This window comes from Eulemur rufifrons, chromosome 6, assembly GCF_041146395.1.
Source record: "Eulemur rufifrons isolate Redbay chromosome 6, OSU_ERuf_1, whole genome shotgun sequence".
Classification (NCBI taxonomy): domain Eukaryota; kingdom Metazoa; phylum Chordata; class Mammalia; order Primates; family Lemuridae; genus Eulemur; species Eulemur rufifrons.
The window spans coordinates 60,865,602-60,880,727 of NC_090988.1; the positions used below are offsets into that span (position 1 = coordinate 60,865,602).

Sequence of the window (15,126 nt, forward strand, 5' to 3'; positions counted from 1 at the left end):
GTTTTCTAGTTTCTTAATATTATAAACAATGTTATAATAAATATCTTTATATATAAATCTGTACTCTCATCTCATTTTTCCTGAGAAAATACTCTTGCCCAGGTTCTATCTCTAGTAAGCCCTGGCAGCATTGTAGCATCTGTCAGCAAATGTCTGAGCTATTCTTACAATATTTCTCCCTCTTAAAAAATGGGTCTATATTGTTTATCATCAAAAGGTCCAAACGAGACCACATTGCTATAAGAGGCACTCTGAAAAATCAAGCTCTTTAAACTGGTAGAGGGTCTGGAAACAATCATAGGCCTACCTGGGAGATACTGCAGGTTCAGTTCCAAACCACAACTACAAAGCAAATATCGCCATAAACTGAGTCAAAAATTTTTTTGGTTCCAAGTGGATGTAAAAGTTATGTTTACAATATACTATATTCTATTAAGTGCAATAGCATTATGTCAAAAAATATATACAGGCCTTAATTTAAAAATGCTTTCTTGCCAAAAAATGCTAACAATCATCTGAGCCTTCAGCAGCTGGTAATCTTTTTGCTGATGAACAGACTTGCCTTGATACTGATGGCTGCTGACTGATCAGGGTGGTGGTTGTTGATGGCCGGGGTGGTTATGGAAATTTCTGAAAATAAGACAACACTGAAGTTTGCCACTCGACTGACTCTTCTTGCACACAAAAAAGTTCTCTGTAGCACGCAATGGCTTTTGATTCCACTCACAGCAGAACTTCTTTCAAAGTTGAAGTCAATCCTCTCAAGCCCTACTGCTGTTTTATCAACTAAGCTGATGTAATATTATAAATCCTTTGTCGTCATTTCAACAATGTTCACAGCATTTTTACCAGGAATAGATTCCATTTCAAGAAACCACTTTCTTTGCTCATCCATAAGAAACAACTCCTCATTCATTAAAGGTTTTATTATGAGACTATAGCAATTCAGTCATATCTTAAGGCTCCACTTCTAATTCTAGTTCCCTTGCTATTTCCACCACATCTTCAGTTACTTACTCCACTAAAGTCTTAAAACACTCAAATTTAGGACAGGCACAGTGGCTCACAACTGTAATCTCAGCACTTTGGGAGGCTGGGGCAGGAGGATCACTTGAGACCAGAAGTTTGAGACCAGCCTGGGCAACATAGCAAGACCACATCTCTAAAAAAAATTAAAAACTTAGCTAGGTGTGGTGGCACACACCTGTAGTCCCAGCTACTCAGGAGGCTGAGATGGGAGGATCACTTGAGCCTAGGAGGAGTTTGAGGTTACAAAGGGTTATGATCCCGTCACTATCATCCAGCCTAGGCAACAGAGTGAGACCCTGTCTTAAAAAAAAAAAAAGAAAGAAAGAAAAGAAAATACACACACACACACACAAACAATGCAAAGTCATCCATAAAAGTTGGAATCAGCTTCTTCTCATTTTGACCTCCTCCACTGAATTACAAATGTTCATAATGGCATTTAGAATAGTAAATCCTTTCCAGGGGGTTTTCAATTTACTCTGCCCAGATCCATCAGAGGAATTGCTGTCAATGGCAGATATAGGATTCTGAAATGTATTTCTTAAATAATAAGACTTGAAAGTCAAAATTACTCCTTGATACATGGGCTACAGAATAGACGTTGTGTTAGCAGGCATGAAAACAACATTAATTTCCTTGTACATCTCCCTCAAATTCTTAGGAGACCAGGAGCATTGTATATGAGCAGTAGTATTTTGAAAGGAATCTTTTCTAAGCAGTTCTCAACAATGGGCTTAAAATATTCAGTAAATCTAGCTATAAACAGATGTGGTGTCATCTAGGCTTTGTTGTTCCATTTATACAGCACAGACAGAGCAGATTTAGCATAATCTTTAAGGGTCCTGGGATTTACAAAATGGTAAATAAGCATTGACTTCAACTTAAAGGCACCAGCTGCATTAGCTGCTTACAAGATAGCCTTTTCTTTGAAGCTTTGAGGCCAGGCACTGAGTTTGGATTTCCAAATAAAAAACCATAGAAAGGGGAAAGATAGTAGCATCACATTAAAGAAACCTAGCAGACACCACCTTAACCAAGTGATCAAAATTAAGATCATCATATCTAATATCTACCATATACCCTCTAACATGATACAATAAAAAGGGCCTATCACCTCTATGGCAATCATCCCCAAAAATAATAAACCCAGTCTAATAATGAGAAACCATAAGACAAACACAAACTGGGGAATATTCTAAAAAATGCCTGACCAGTATCCTTCAAAACTATCAAAGTCATCAAAAAAGGAAAGACTCAGATTGTCACAGATCAAGGAGACTAAGAAGACATGAAAATTATATATAATCTAACTTTTTTTTTTTTTTTTTTGAAACACAGCCTCACTCTGTTGCCTGGGCTAGAGTGTCATGGCATCAGCCTGGCTCACAGCAACCTCAAACTCCTGGGGACTCAAGCAATCCTTCTGCCTCAGCCTCCCGAGTAGCTGGGACTACAGGCATACGGCACCATGCCCAGCTAATTTTTTCTATATATTTTTAGTTGTCTAGCTAATTTCTTTCTACTTTTAGTAGAGATGGGGTCTTGCTCTTGCTTAGGCTGGTCTTGAATTCCTGACCTCAAGTGATCCTCCCACCTTGGCCTCCCAGAGTGCTAGGATTCCAGGTGTGAGCCACCACGTCCAGCCATAATCCAATCTTGAATTGGATCCCAGACTACAAAAGGACTTTAAAAGAAAACTGGTAAAATCCAAATAAAGTCTGTAGTTTAGTTGATTAGTCCATTTAATAGCGTACTAATATTAATTTATCAGTTTTGACAAATGTATCATGGTTATGTAAGATGCTAACATTAGGATTCATGCTGCAAGCGCTACAGAGCTGATGCCAGGAGCGAGTACCCCAGCCAGGGCTGTGGCCCCATGTACCCATGGGGCTCAGGACAGCAGGACCTAGAAGCCTGGGGGCAGCAGCCCGCAACCTGCAGAGGGGCACATCTAACATGTCATTTGAGTAGCTGCTGGAATTGCAGAGTCAAGTGGGCACTAAGACATACAAATAATTGCTGGCTGGAAACAGCACTAAGAAACAAGGTTCTACACCACCTGTCCAAAGTACCTGTGTTGCAGATAAGCACAGGCCTCTGAAAATGTCAGCCAAGATCCCAGTACCATTTTTATGTCAGGTTGTTCCCATCTATAAAAAGGTGGCCTGAGACCCCCACTTTTACGATCTGTCAGTGGAATACAATCCTGAGGTATTTGACAAAACATATCAATCCTTGGATGACATCAGAGCCAAAGAGAAAGAGCTTGTGAAAAAGCAATTGAATAAGCACCATTCAGGGGAGGAGCATGAGAAACTGCAACAGCTGCTTCAGTGAATGGAACAGCAAGAAATGGCACAAGAGGAACAAAAGTGGCAGCAAGAGCTGTGCCTGGCCCTGAAGCAGGAGCAGCGGGCTCAGCCCCAATAGGGTCATCAGCCATACTTTCGGAAGAAATCTGAGCAGCGCCAGTTGGCCCTAGCTGAGAAGCTCAAGCAGCTGAGATGCAGAAGGAAGCTAGAGGGCTTCTTGAGTCCAAAGAGGCGCTGAAATGCAGGCAAGGACAAGAGACATCTCCTTTGAGTAAAGAGTAATAAGGAACAGTCCTCTGTTCTGCCACTGCCCCAGGGATACATGGATCTATGGGGACAGTCTTGGGCTTTGCCTGTTTTCCTGGTTCTTTCCTGTTCAAGGGCAAGGATCACAGCTGCCCTTGAGCTAGGTTCGCTCAGAGAAGGCTAGAGGGCTCGCTGACTGCCCACAGGGCTTGACAAGAAGAACAGCTCAGTCTTCTGCCATGCCACACTGCCTCTCCTTGGATCTGGTTGAACATGTCCTCATGACCTTCTCCCATCCTTGCCTTAAACCAATGATTCTGATACAAAAGAAAAGGGGCCAGTGAGTGACCTTGAGGCCAGTAAAGGCCATGGGGTCCGTTCATGGCTCCCACGGCTGGGACTTTATGTAGGAGCCACTTCATAAACATTCTTGTTACTCATCTTTTTATTATTCTTTTATGTGGGATTTGTGTGTGTCCTAGAACTACTGTTTTAGTGGGCTACAAATGGGAGTAGGCAACAAAGAAAAGGTTCTAGAAAGTGGGAAGTCAGATCAGAGATCCCTCCTACTTAAATCTGGGCCCTTCAAAGACAGTCATTTCACTGGTGAACCAATCCCACAACTTTGGTTTTGGATGCAAGGGAAGGTAGAAGATGGGGACATAAAACTTTCTTAATAATATGTAAGCACAGCTGGCCCTCAATACTGTTTGAAACTAGAATTTATACTACCCATGTGGCCTGGAAAATCCTCAAGCTAATAATTTAGTTTAAGGTGGTCTCAGACTGACAGTGTCTCCAGGCACCTGGCAGAAGAAAATGCAGTCCTCTCTTAAGTGTTGTTCTTTAAATCCAGGCCTCAAGAAATTCTTTCAGATAAAATGTCAAGGAATATGAGCTTACAACTATAACACAAAGAATACAAGGAAAGAAACCACCATGAGCAAAAGTCATTAGGAACAACGGGCAACAGAATCAGACTGGCAAAGACTGAGATGTTACAAGTATAAAATACAAAATATAAAATGTTTTACTCATGTTTAAAGAAAAAGTATGACTAATGAATAGAATATCAAAAAGGACTAAACTGGTGTGACTGAAAGGTAAAACTTCTTGGCTGGGCGCCGTGGCTCACGCCTGTAATCCTAGCACTCTGGGAGACTGAGGTGGGAGGATTGCTTGAGGTCAGGAGTTCGAGACCAGCCTGAGCAAGAGCGAGACCCCGTCTCTACTAAAAATAGAAAGAAATTATCTGGACAACTAAAAATATATAGAAAAAAATTATCCGGGCATGGTGGCGCATGCCTGTAGTTCCCAGCTACTCAAGAGGCTGAGGCAGAAGGATTGCTTAAGCCCAGGAATTTGAGATTGCTGAGCTAGGTTGATGCCATGGCACTCTAGCCTGGGCAACAGAGTGAGACTCTGTCTCCAAAAAACAAAAAAAAAAAGGTAAAACTTCTAAATGAAAAATATACCATCTGAAGTTAGAAACGTTATGGTTAAGTAGCAAATTAGAGTTCTCCCCATAGGAAGAATGAACAGCAAGCAGATGTGAAGAAGTTACACGGATGGAGCCCACATAATCCCAAACAGAACTTTAAGAAAAAAAAAAAGAAAGCCAGCTAGATAAATCATAAGAAACTACAGAACATTAGAAAGCTTATTATCTTAAAAGCAGCTCTAAGGAAAAGGAAGAGAAATAGAATGAGAAGGTAGGATATGTATTACTTGACACCTCTGGGATGGGAGAAAAGAGGTATTTCTGATGATAGAAATGGAAATAGTAATAGGAGATGAGGAATAAACTGCTCTTCTCCCGGTGATTTTAAGTCTAGGGCTTACTGAGATAGTTTGCCTTGCCAGAAGGAAGTAACGGATCCAGTGCTACAGGGTCCCCAGTGTCACATGTATCAATCCTACTTTAAAGTCAAAGAATGAATTCTAGCAGATAAAAATAAACAAAAAAACTTGAACTTTTGGACTTATAACAACTACTAAGAAGGTTCAAGAGAAGCTCTAAATTTGGAAAAAAAAAAAAAAGATGTTAACATTAGGGGAAACTCGGTGAAAGGTATACAAGAACTATCTGTACTATATTTGCGCCTTTTTCTCGATATCCAAAATTAATTAAAAATGGAAAGTTTATTTTAAAAAGGTATTATCCAAACAAAACACAGTGAAGGCCCAGAATGGTTTTTATTCTTAGAAACAGACTAAATCTTCAAAGACCTGAAATAGTGTTTTGTACGCGGTAAAGGCCTAGTAAATGAAAGCTGAATAAACTAATTAATATTTCAATTAGGTAAAAAAAATAAATAAATAAAACCAGACCAGGCACGGTGGTTCACACCTATAATTCCAGGACTTTGGAAGGCCAATACAGGAGGATCACTTAAGGCAGGAATTTGAGAAAATAAAACTCTCTCTTAACTATGGGATCATTTCTTGAAGCTGGTTGAGCAGAAAAGAGTTTCTTGCCTTCTGTGCAACAAATTAAAATGATGACATCCTGAAACCTTACACAAGAGAAACACAGTAGAGCTTTGACTAACCCCATTCCATGTTAGGTGAAGAAAAATTAATGGTTTCCACTGGAGAAAATACTTTGCTAAAGGCAGAACAATCTCTCAGTGGAGGCTAGTAACTGGGAAGGGTCATGAGGAAGCTTCTAAGATGCTGGTTAATGTTCTATTTCTAGATCTGTATACTGGTTACAGAAGTATGTTCACTTAGTGAAAATTCATCAAATTGAACGTTTATGATACGGTACTTTTTCAGTATGTATGTTATACTTCCTTTATAATTTTTTAAACTATAAAGAATTTACCTTTTTTTCTTTTTTTTTTTTGAGACAGAGTCTTGCTCTGTCACCTGGATAGAGTGCAGTGGCGTCACCATAGCTCACTGCAACTTCAAACTCATGGGCTCAGGTGATTCTCCTGCCTCAGCCACCCAAGTAGCTGGACTATCGGTGAGCATCAGCATGCCTGGCTAATTTTTCTATTTTTTGTAGAGACAGGGTCTCACTATGTTGCTTAGGCTGGTCTTGAACTCCCACCTCGCCCTCCCAGAGTGCTAGGATTACAGGCATGAACCACTGCACCGGCCAAGAATTTACTTTTCAAAAACATTTATCATACATATACCATATGACACAGCTATCTCACCACTAGGCACATACCCAAAAGACAGACAAACACATAGGGAAAAAGCCATGTGAAGACAAAAGTAAAAATCGGAGCGATGCAACTGCAAGTCAAGAAATGACAAAGGATTAACAGCTACAACCAAAGGCTAGGAGAGAGGCATGGAACAGACTCTCTCAGAGCCCTCCAGAAGGAACCAACCTTGTTGACACCTTAATTTTGGTCTTCTAGCCTCTAGAACTCTGAAAGAATAAATTTTTGTTATGTTATGCCACCCAATTTGTAGTTCAGGCTGAGTATCCCTTATCCGAAATGCTTAGGATCAAAAGTATTTCAAATTTCAGATTTTTTCAGATTTAGGAGTATCTGCATATACATAATGAGACATCTTGGGAATAAGACCCAAGTCTAAACTAGAAATTCACTTATGTTCCATATACATCTTATACACATAGCCCGAAGGCAATTTTATACAATATTTTAAATAATTTTGTGCATAAAACAAAGTTTGTGTACACTGAACCATAAGAAAGCAAAGGTCTCTCAGCCACTCATGTGAACAATTTGTGGCTGTTCAGCATCACCATCATTCCTGATTCTGAATTTATATGCTACCAATAAGCAATCACTTTCTTACATTTATTGACAGATAAGTACTTGACAGTAAAACAAATATGACATCTACTAAGATATTAAAAAGATGATGTGTTCAGGGTAACTAAGCAGTATAGACACCTGTTCTGCAGCATTAACAACATCATCATCATCACTATCACTGTGATCACTTTGATTTAGAACCATTCACGCTATTTCACCATTGCTCAATGAATAAACAATTGGAGGCTCAGTATCAATGTTAAAAACTTCCTCAATATCCACTTCTTCCAACTTGCTGACAGACTCTGAAGGTGTATTCTTTGCATCTTACTTGCTATATGGAATCCTTCAAAGTCACCAGCTTGTTCAACATCATCATTCAATACAGTTGCAGGCCACAGGTTGTAACAGATACGCACAACTGTTTCTTTAGTCACTGTGTTCCAAGCATTGGCAACAGTACATACGTATCCTTCAAGCTAAATTCCTTTTGAAAAGCTTCCACACCCACACCTCTGTTCCTGCTGCCAGCATGCCATTCAATAAAGTGTTTTTATATTTACCCTTCATTAATCTAAGGATATCCTGGTCATATGGCTGAATTAATGAAGTTACATTTGGGAAGAAGTACATGGCATAAACATTATTTTTTATGAGAATTTCAGCTGGAGGATGAGCAGAACGGTCATCAAGAAATAACAATCTTGCAGTCATCATCCCGTCCAGCTTCCCTGCAGGGAGCACAAGCTGCTGGTACAAAATGTTAGTGAAACCAATCAGAAAAGATCTCCCTGGTGATCTATGCCTTTTTGTTAGCATAATAATGGACAGGTAAGAAATTCATTCCTTGAAAACAATGAAGATGCAAGTTTTTGCCTATCACAACAAGTTTACACTTATGTATGCCTGCTATGCTAGCACATCCTAGCACAGTTATTCTGTCCTTAGCATCCTTAATTATTGCAGGGGCTATCTCATCAGCTGTAGTCAGTGTCCTTCCGGGGCAATAACAAAACAGTAATGTTTTACCCACATTATAGACTTGTTCTGGTGGCAGATTTTCATCACTGATGACCTTGGCCAACTTGTCAATGAATTTCTCCACTGCTTCATGATCAGCAGATGCTTTATCATCACAAATATTTAAAAATTTAATGCCATATTGAAACTGCTCTTTATAAAATTAATAAAGGGCCACACAGTGGGAACTGCGGTAGGGACCTGAACTCTGCAATGCTTTAGGCACGCGCGCGCACACACACACACACACACACACACACATATTTATATAAAAATAAAAACATTGTTCCCAAGCTTGCTTTCCTATAATTGCTTACTACTCAGGAGTCATATAGATGATGGTCATAAAGATTCTTAGCTTTCTTCATTGCACCATAGATAGCATCACCCTTGTGAAACCTAGGCTAGTTTTTCGGATATCTTCCAGGCCCTGCATTCCAGTAGACCAGCTGACCCACTCAGACAAGTGGCCCATACCAAGCAACTGACTCAACTGGTTTTGCAACCCCCACCCAGAAACTGACTCAGCACAAGAAGACAGTTTCTACATCCCTATGATTCCATCTCGAACCCAGCCAATCAACAGACCCAATTGCCTAGCCCTTTGCCTGCCAAACTATCTTGAAACACCTTTCTCTCAAATTCTTGGGGAGATGGATTTGAGAACTTCCTCCTGTCTCCTTACATGGTTCCTGCAATATTAAACTCTTTCTGTAACCTCTGCTGTTTAGTGTACTGGCTTCTTCTCAAGCAGTGGGCAATGAATCTGGTAAGGCTGTAACCGTATCTTTTCTTAAATTTCAGCAACCAGTCTGTTGAATATTCACAGTTCCCTTCAATTTTCAGTTTATCATGATAGATGTCTGCTTCTTTCAAATCAGTACACCATTAAACGGCATGTGTTCACTGCAATGCTGATCCATCTTTCAGTATGTGATCAAGATCTTCATTTTTAGCTTTATACAATGTTTCTATTTTTCATTAATTTCTGTTTGTTACTTTCAGCACAGAATTTCAACAGTTTATCTTTCTGTTTCTTCAGGTCATAGATGGTGTTCATTCTAATATGACACTCTTCCGTAAGATGTTTCCCACTTGTACTGCTGTCCAGTGTCTCCAACAGCTTGACCTTTCTGTGCTATAGATAAACATACATGTTTCCTCTTTTTCTTATCGCTTCTACCCATAGAGATATCTGCAGGCCTCTCTGACATTATCAACAATATCTTTATACCAAAAAACAAGCATTAAGCAAGAAAACACAGTGAGTAATGCACATAGATCTTGGCCCTATGTGGGGGTCACGGGGATACTGTCATTGGCACACTTGGCCTGCATATGTGCCATTTCATTACCCTTTGTGGATGTGCTTGTGTGGGGAAATCTGGGTGTGTGTGGGAAAGACATACTGCAGCTGATGCAGGCTGGGGGGGTCTTTTTCCTTTGGAGACATTGAATAAACTGTGTATTGTGCACCTGCATTTTGACTGTGACCCGTTACATGAGGTCAGGTGTGCAATTTTCCACTGTGGCATCATGTCAGCACTCAAAAAGTTTCAGATTTGGGAACATTTCGGATTTCAGATTTTTGGATTAGAGATGCTTAACCTGTACTTTGTTATAGCAGCTCTAGGTGACTAAAACATTTGGTAATAAATATTTTATTATATTAATAGACATTTGATGTCATTGACATAAAAGAAAAACTTGAGAAAGAAAATTTATTTTGTTATACTATCCACTTGTTGGTCACAGTCCTTCTTCCTGGAACTATACGGGACAAACTTAGTTTCATTTCTCTGTGATAGTCCTTCAAATATCTAAATACAGCTAACTAAAATCTTATTCCCTGTATCCTCCTCCATGCCTTTCCCAACCCCTCAATCTTTTCTTTTTTCAACTCTAAACATTTCAATTTGTGCCACAAATTCTAATAGGTTTTTTTTTTTTTCCTCCACAGAGTTAAGAATACAGACTCAGGATCCAGGCTACCTATATTCTAATCCAGCTCTACCATTTACTTGACATAAAACCCTGGGAAAATTACTTCTCTGTGCTTCATTTTTCCCCATATGTAAAATGGAGATACTATTACCTACCTCTTAAAGTTCTTGTGAGGAAAAATATAAGTTAATATGCATGTAAAATATAAACCAGTATAAGTGTGTGCCAGTTTGTCAGAGTAGTTCTCAGAGCTGAACACTTGAGATTACTGAGTTGGTCTAATTACAGAAGAGAACTACTATTGCTCTAGATAACCATGTTACTAACAATGAAGCATGGTGTTGCATTAGGTCTTTTGGTGACCACAGGATTCTTCGGATTTATTGAATTTTTTTTTTTTTTTTTTTTTTTTTTAAGAGACAGGGTCTCATGATGCAGCCCAGGTTGGAGTGCTAAAGTACAGTAGCATGATCATAGCTCACCATAACCTTGAACTCCTGGGCTCAGGCAATCCTCCTGGCTCAGCCTTTCAAGTAGCTGGGAATACAGGCACATACCACCATGCCCAGTTAATTTTTTTTTTTTTTTTTTTTTAAATAGAGACACGGTCTCACTTGTTACCCAGGCTGGTCTTGAACTCCTAGGTTCTAGCAATCCTCCCACTTCTACCTCCCAAAGTGGTGTGATTACAGGCATGAACCACTGTGCTCAGCTACTGCAGTTAATTTTGAATGAAACATGTAAATCCCTTTTAAAAACATGTTTAATGCTGTCCTGTAACTGTACAAAAGGTGTTTCAGAGTCAAGTTACAGACTTGCTAAATTTCTTTGGTCAGCTCAGCACACTTTTCAGATCCTATGTCTGTTACCCAATGTATTTATATTACTCAATTTCTCATTAATTTACTTCTTTTAGTAAGGGTACACATGCCATAAAATGCAACCATTTTAAATTAACAGTCTGATGGGTACTGAAAAACTCTCAATAAAGATGATTTCAGTAAAATAAAAACAAATATATTAATAGAAAAAATGGAAATTATTTGATTGTGTTATACTAAAATATTGCTCAAGGAGGTCCTCCAGAAAATATTTTCCCAAAAAAAGTCATCAATACTTGCATAATTCTGATTACAACTTTTTGTTTTTCCAACTGAAGTCAAAATTTCCTCAGGGAGGCCAGGCATGGTGGCTTACACCTGTAATCCCAACACTTTGGGAGGCAAAGGTGGGTGGATTGCTGAGGCCAGGAGTTAAGGACCAGCCTGGTCAACTTAGCAAGACCCTGTCTCTACAAAAAAATTTTTAAAAATTAGCTAGCATGGTGGCATGCACCCGAAGTCCCAGCTACTTGAGAAGGAGGAAGGACGATCAGTTGAGCCAAGGAGTTTGAAGCTACAGTGAGCTATGATTGCACCACTGCACTCCAGCCAGGGTGGCAGAGGGAGACTTTGTCTAAAAAAAAAAAAAAAAAAAAAAAAAATCTCCTCAGGTAAAAAAAAGTCTTGGTCAAAACATGCTATAATACACATTACTGACATTGGCACCAGTCTTTCTATTCCATTCTATGCCAAAATAATCTGCTTGGAACTTCAGCATTGTGCTTAGCAACTCTTCTTCTTCATTGAGAATATCACCTGGAGGAAATGGCTAAAATAAAACAATGCTAAGAACTCAGACTTCTGGCTTTTCGAGTACATATAATTGACTTATTCATTTTAATAGGGTAGAAGCTGATCAAAAGAAATTTAATTTTACCTGTTCAAAGACAAAATTAAGATGAGGGCCATAGTCAATGCAAGTCCCAAGTTTCCCATCCTTGACTTAGAAAATCTGCTTTTGAGCAAATGACAATTTTTTAAATGTTATTCTCTTGTTCACTAGAAGTCTTGTGTTATAATGCCAATATATCTAGGAAACCAAAGCTTACCAAAATAAGCAGATCTAATTATGCCAGCATAGACCAACTTTCAAAGGGCAAGGACAATAAAAATTGTTCATTCAATGAAAAGAAAGTATGCAGGAAATCATTCTACAAAAGGCTTTCATATTTGATCCATTTAGCATTTAATGAGAGAAGTCTGTTTACTTCAACTGAAACAAGCCCTTTTGTGGTTATTCAAAAATTTAGGTAGGAATGTAATGTGATTTTCTGATTTTCCAGTACAATCTCTTATTATTCAAAAGGTTTATTTGGAACACATAAACTATTTTTTTCCAGAATTATACTTAGCAAAGAGCCCATGGGCTTTTACAGAAGTAAAAAAGAATGTGTCTTAAAGTTGACTGGAACACATAAAAATCAAAATATGCCACTAAAAATAATAAATCAATAGCAGCTATACAACTTTAGTCCCTATAAACTCACAACTCACTGATAACATATAAATCCAACAGTTTACAGAATAAATGTCAAGATTAAAAAAAACTTAGAGGCTGTAATCCTAGCACTCTGGGAGGCTAAGGCAGGAGGACTGCTTAAGCTCAAGAGTTCAAGGCCAGCCTGAGCAAGAGTGAGACCCCATCTCTACTAAAAGATAGAAAAATTAGCCAAGTGTCATGGCACATGCCTGTAGTCCCAGCTACTCAGGAGGCTGAGGCAGGAAGGTCGCTTGAGCCCAGGAGTTTGACGTTGCAGTGAGCTATGATGATGCCACTGCACTCTACCCGGGGCAACAGAGCAAGACTCTTTCTCAAGGGAAAAAAAAAAAAAAAAAGAAAGAAAGAAAGGAAGGAAGAAAGAAAGAAAGAGAAAAACAGTGAGAAAAGAGTACAAATTGAAATTAAAATTAAATATATGATCTAGCATTTTGATAAAGTTCTTCAGATTGTATCAATGAATTAAAATGCCTTCTTTAACAGCAATGAAGAAAGAATGGTTGGCAGACTAATACACTGTAAAAAAACTATATGGGTGGCTATCAAAATTATTTTTAAAAAGTCTTATCAAATCTATCCTCCAAATATCCACCAAATGTGTTCCCACACTCAGCATCATTCACTGTGACTCTGATAGTTAAAACTCTTGTCATCTTTCATCTGGATAACAGCAGTAGCTTCATCATCTCTCTGCTTCCTGTTTTACTTCTGTCTAAGTCTTATTCAAGTTTCTGACAGCATAGAAATAAGCTCTGCAAAATCGACATTCTTCACACTAACTCCCTTGATCAAAATCATTCAACGATTCTCCCACTAGCTACATAATAATCCAAAATAATTAATTACTTTAGGGACTTCTACCTCACCCAAGATAGAGTAACAAGGTCCGAATTTACCCTCCAACCAGCAACAACTAAAAACAATGGACAAAATATATACAACAGTGGTTTTCAGACACTTGACATCACACATTAGAGGACAGTGAACCCTGAGAGAAAGGAAACAAATTATGTGAACTCTACAATTGCCTCAGCTTACTCCTTGGTTAGAGTTTCCAGACTGCAGTGCAGAGAGGGGAAATCCAGGTGGAGTCCAGGTGGAGCTGAAGCAACTGAGTTGGGGGTCCAGGGAAGCCAAAGAGGTTTGAGTTCACAGAGCACAGTACCAAAAAGAAGAGAGAGAAACAGAGAGGCAGAAGTTCAGAGATCTGCAGAAGGTCCTCAACTCTTCAGCTGAGTTCTAATTAGTACGTGTTATAAGAAAACCACCTGAGGCTGAGAAATAAACCACATGAAAGGAAGACAAAGCACGATCCCCAGAGCTCACACAGGATCAGAAATAGTTTTTATTCCCAACAGCCAAGAGGAAAAAAAGAAAATCTTACATAATCTGCTGGGCATTAGGTAGAGACCTCAAAGGATATTGCCTCAGTGATGTGGAAAAATTAGCCCTAGACAAAACATTGCTGTAGGCCTACCTAACAAGGCTGAAAAACAAGCCTCAAAAAAAAAAATCAAACTATTTCCAAATGATCTAATTACATCCTAGAACAAAGTTCAAGAATATTTATAGGAATACAAAAATATACAGAACTCAACAGAGTAAAATTCACATCATGTAACAACCAAACAAAAACTACTAGAAAAGAAGCAGAAAAGTATGAACTATGATGATGAAAAAAATCAAGCGACACAGACTCCAAATTGACACAGGTGATAAATTAATCGATATTTAAAATTATCATAACTATGGTGTATATTTTCAGGAATAGAGACATGAAAAATATGCTACAGGAAAAAATGGTTAATGAAATTACAGCAACAGAAACTCTCCAAAATAAGAGAGACAAACAGACTGAAAAAAAAAAAAATGAACAGAGCTGTTCAAAAAAAATGAACAACTTCTATGGCCTAATATGCATGTATCAGGAATCTGGGAGTGGGAGGGAGTATGGGGATATCTGAAGTAATAATGGCCAAATCTGATGAAAACTATAAAACCACTGATCAAAGAAGCTCATCAAATCCCAAACACAAAGAATACAGAGAAAACCCATAAAGGTGCATCAAAATCAAATTACTTAGATATAAAGAGAAAAATCTTAAAAACAGCTGGAGGAAAAAAAAGATACGTTACGTGCAGAGTAACAAAAATAAGAATAACAGCAGACTTCTCATTATACACAATGCAAGCCAGAAGACAGTGGAGCCACATCTTTAAAATACTGAAAGGAAAAAAAAAAATGTCAACACAACATTTTATATCCAGAGAAAGTATCTTTCGAAAACAAAGCTGAGTAAATCTGTATAATGAAATAGTATGCAGAAATAAAAAGGAATGAAGTATTGATACATGCTACATTTCACGGATGATCCCTGAAAACTTTATGCTAAGTGAAAGTAGCCATACACAAAAGTCCACATACTGTATGAGTCTATTTACATGACATG

At 38.5% G+C, this 15,126-nt stretch overlaps 1 protein-coding gene and 1 pseudogene across 4 annotated transcripts in view; one reads left to right on the plus strand and one right to left on the minus strand.

The window, feature by feature from the left end:
• Positions 1-15,126, minus strand: part of SBF2 (SET binding factor 2) — a 417,689-nt gene that overhangs the window by 322,889 nt on the left and 79,674 nt on the right. Inside the window, exon 3 of one of the 4 annotated variants that reach the window (XM_069471156.1) lies at positions 1,137-1,162. The exons of the other annotated variants lie outside the window; for them this stretch is intronic. Coding sequence (XP_069327257.1) covers positions 1,137-1,160 — 24 coding nt within the window. The 5' untranslated portion in view covers positions 1,161-1,162. The remainder of the gene's footprint in view (positions 1-1,136; positions 1,163-15,126) is intronic. 4 annotated transcript variants of the gene reach the window in all.
• On the plus strand, positions 2,917-3,615 carry LOC138383615 (ribosomal RNA processing protein 36 homolog pseudogene; annotated as a pseudogene).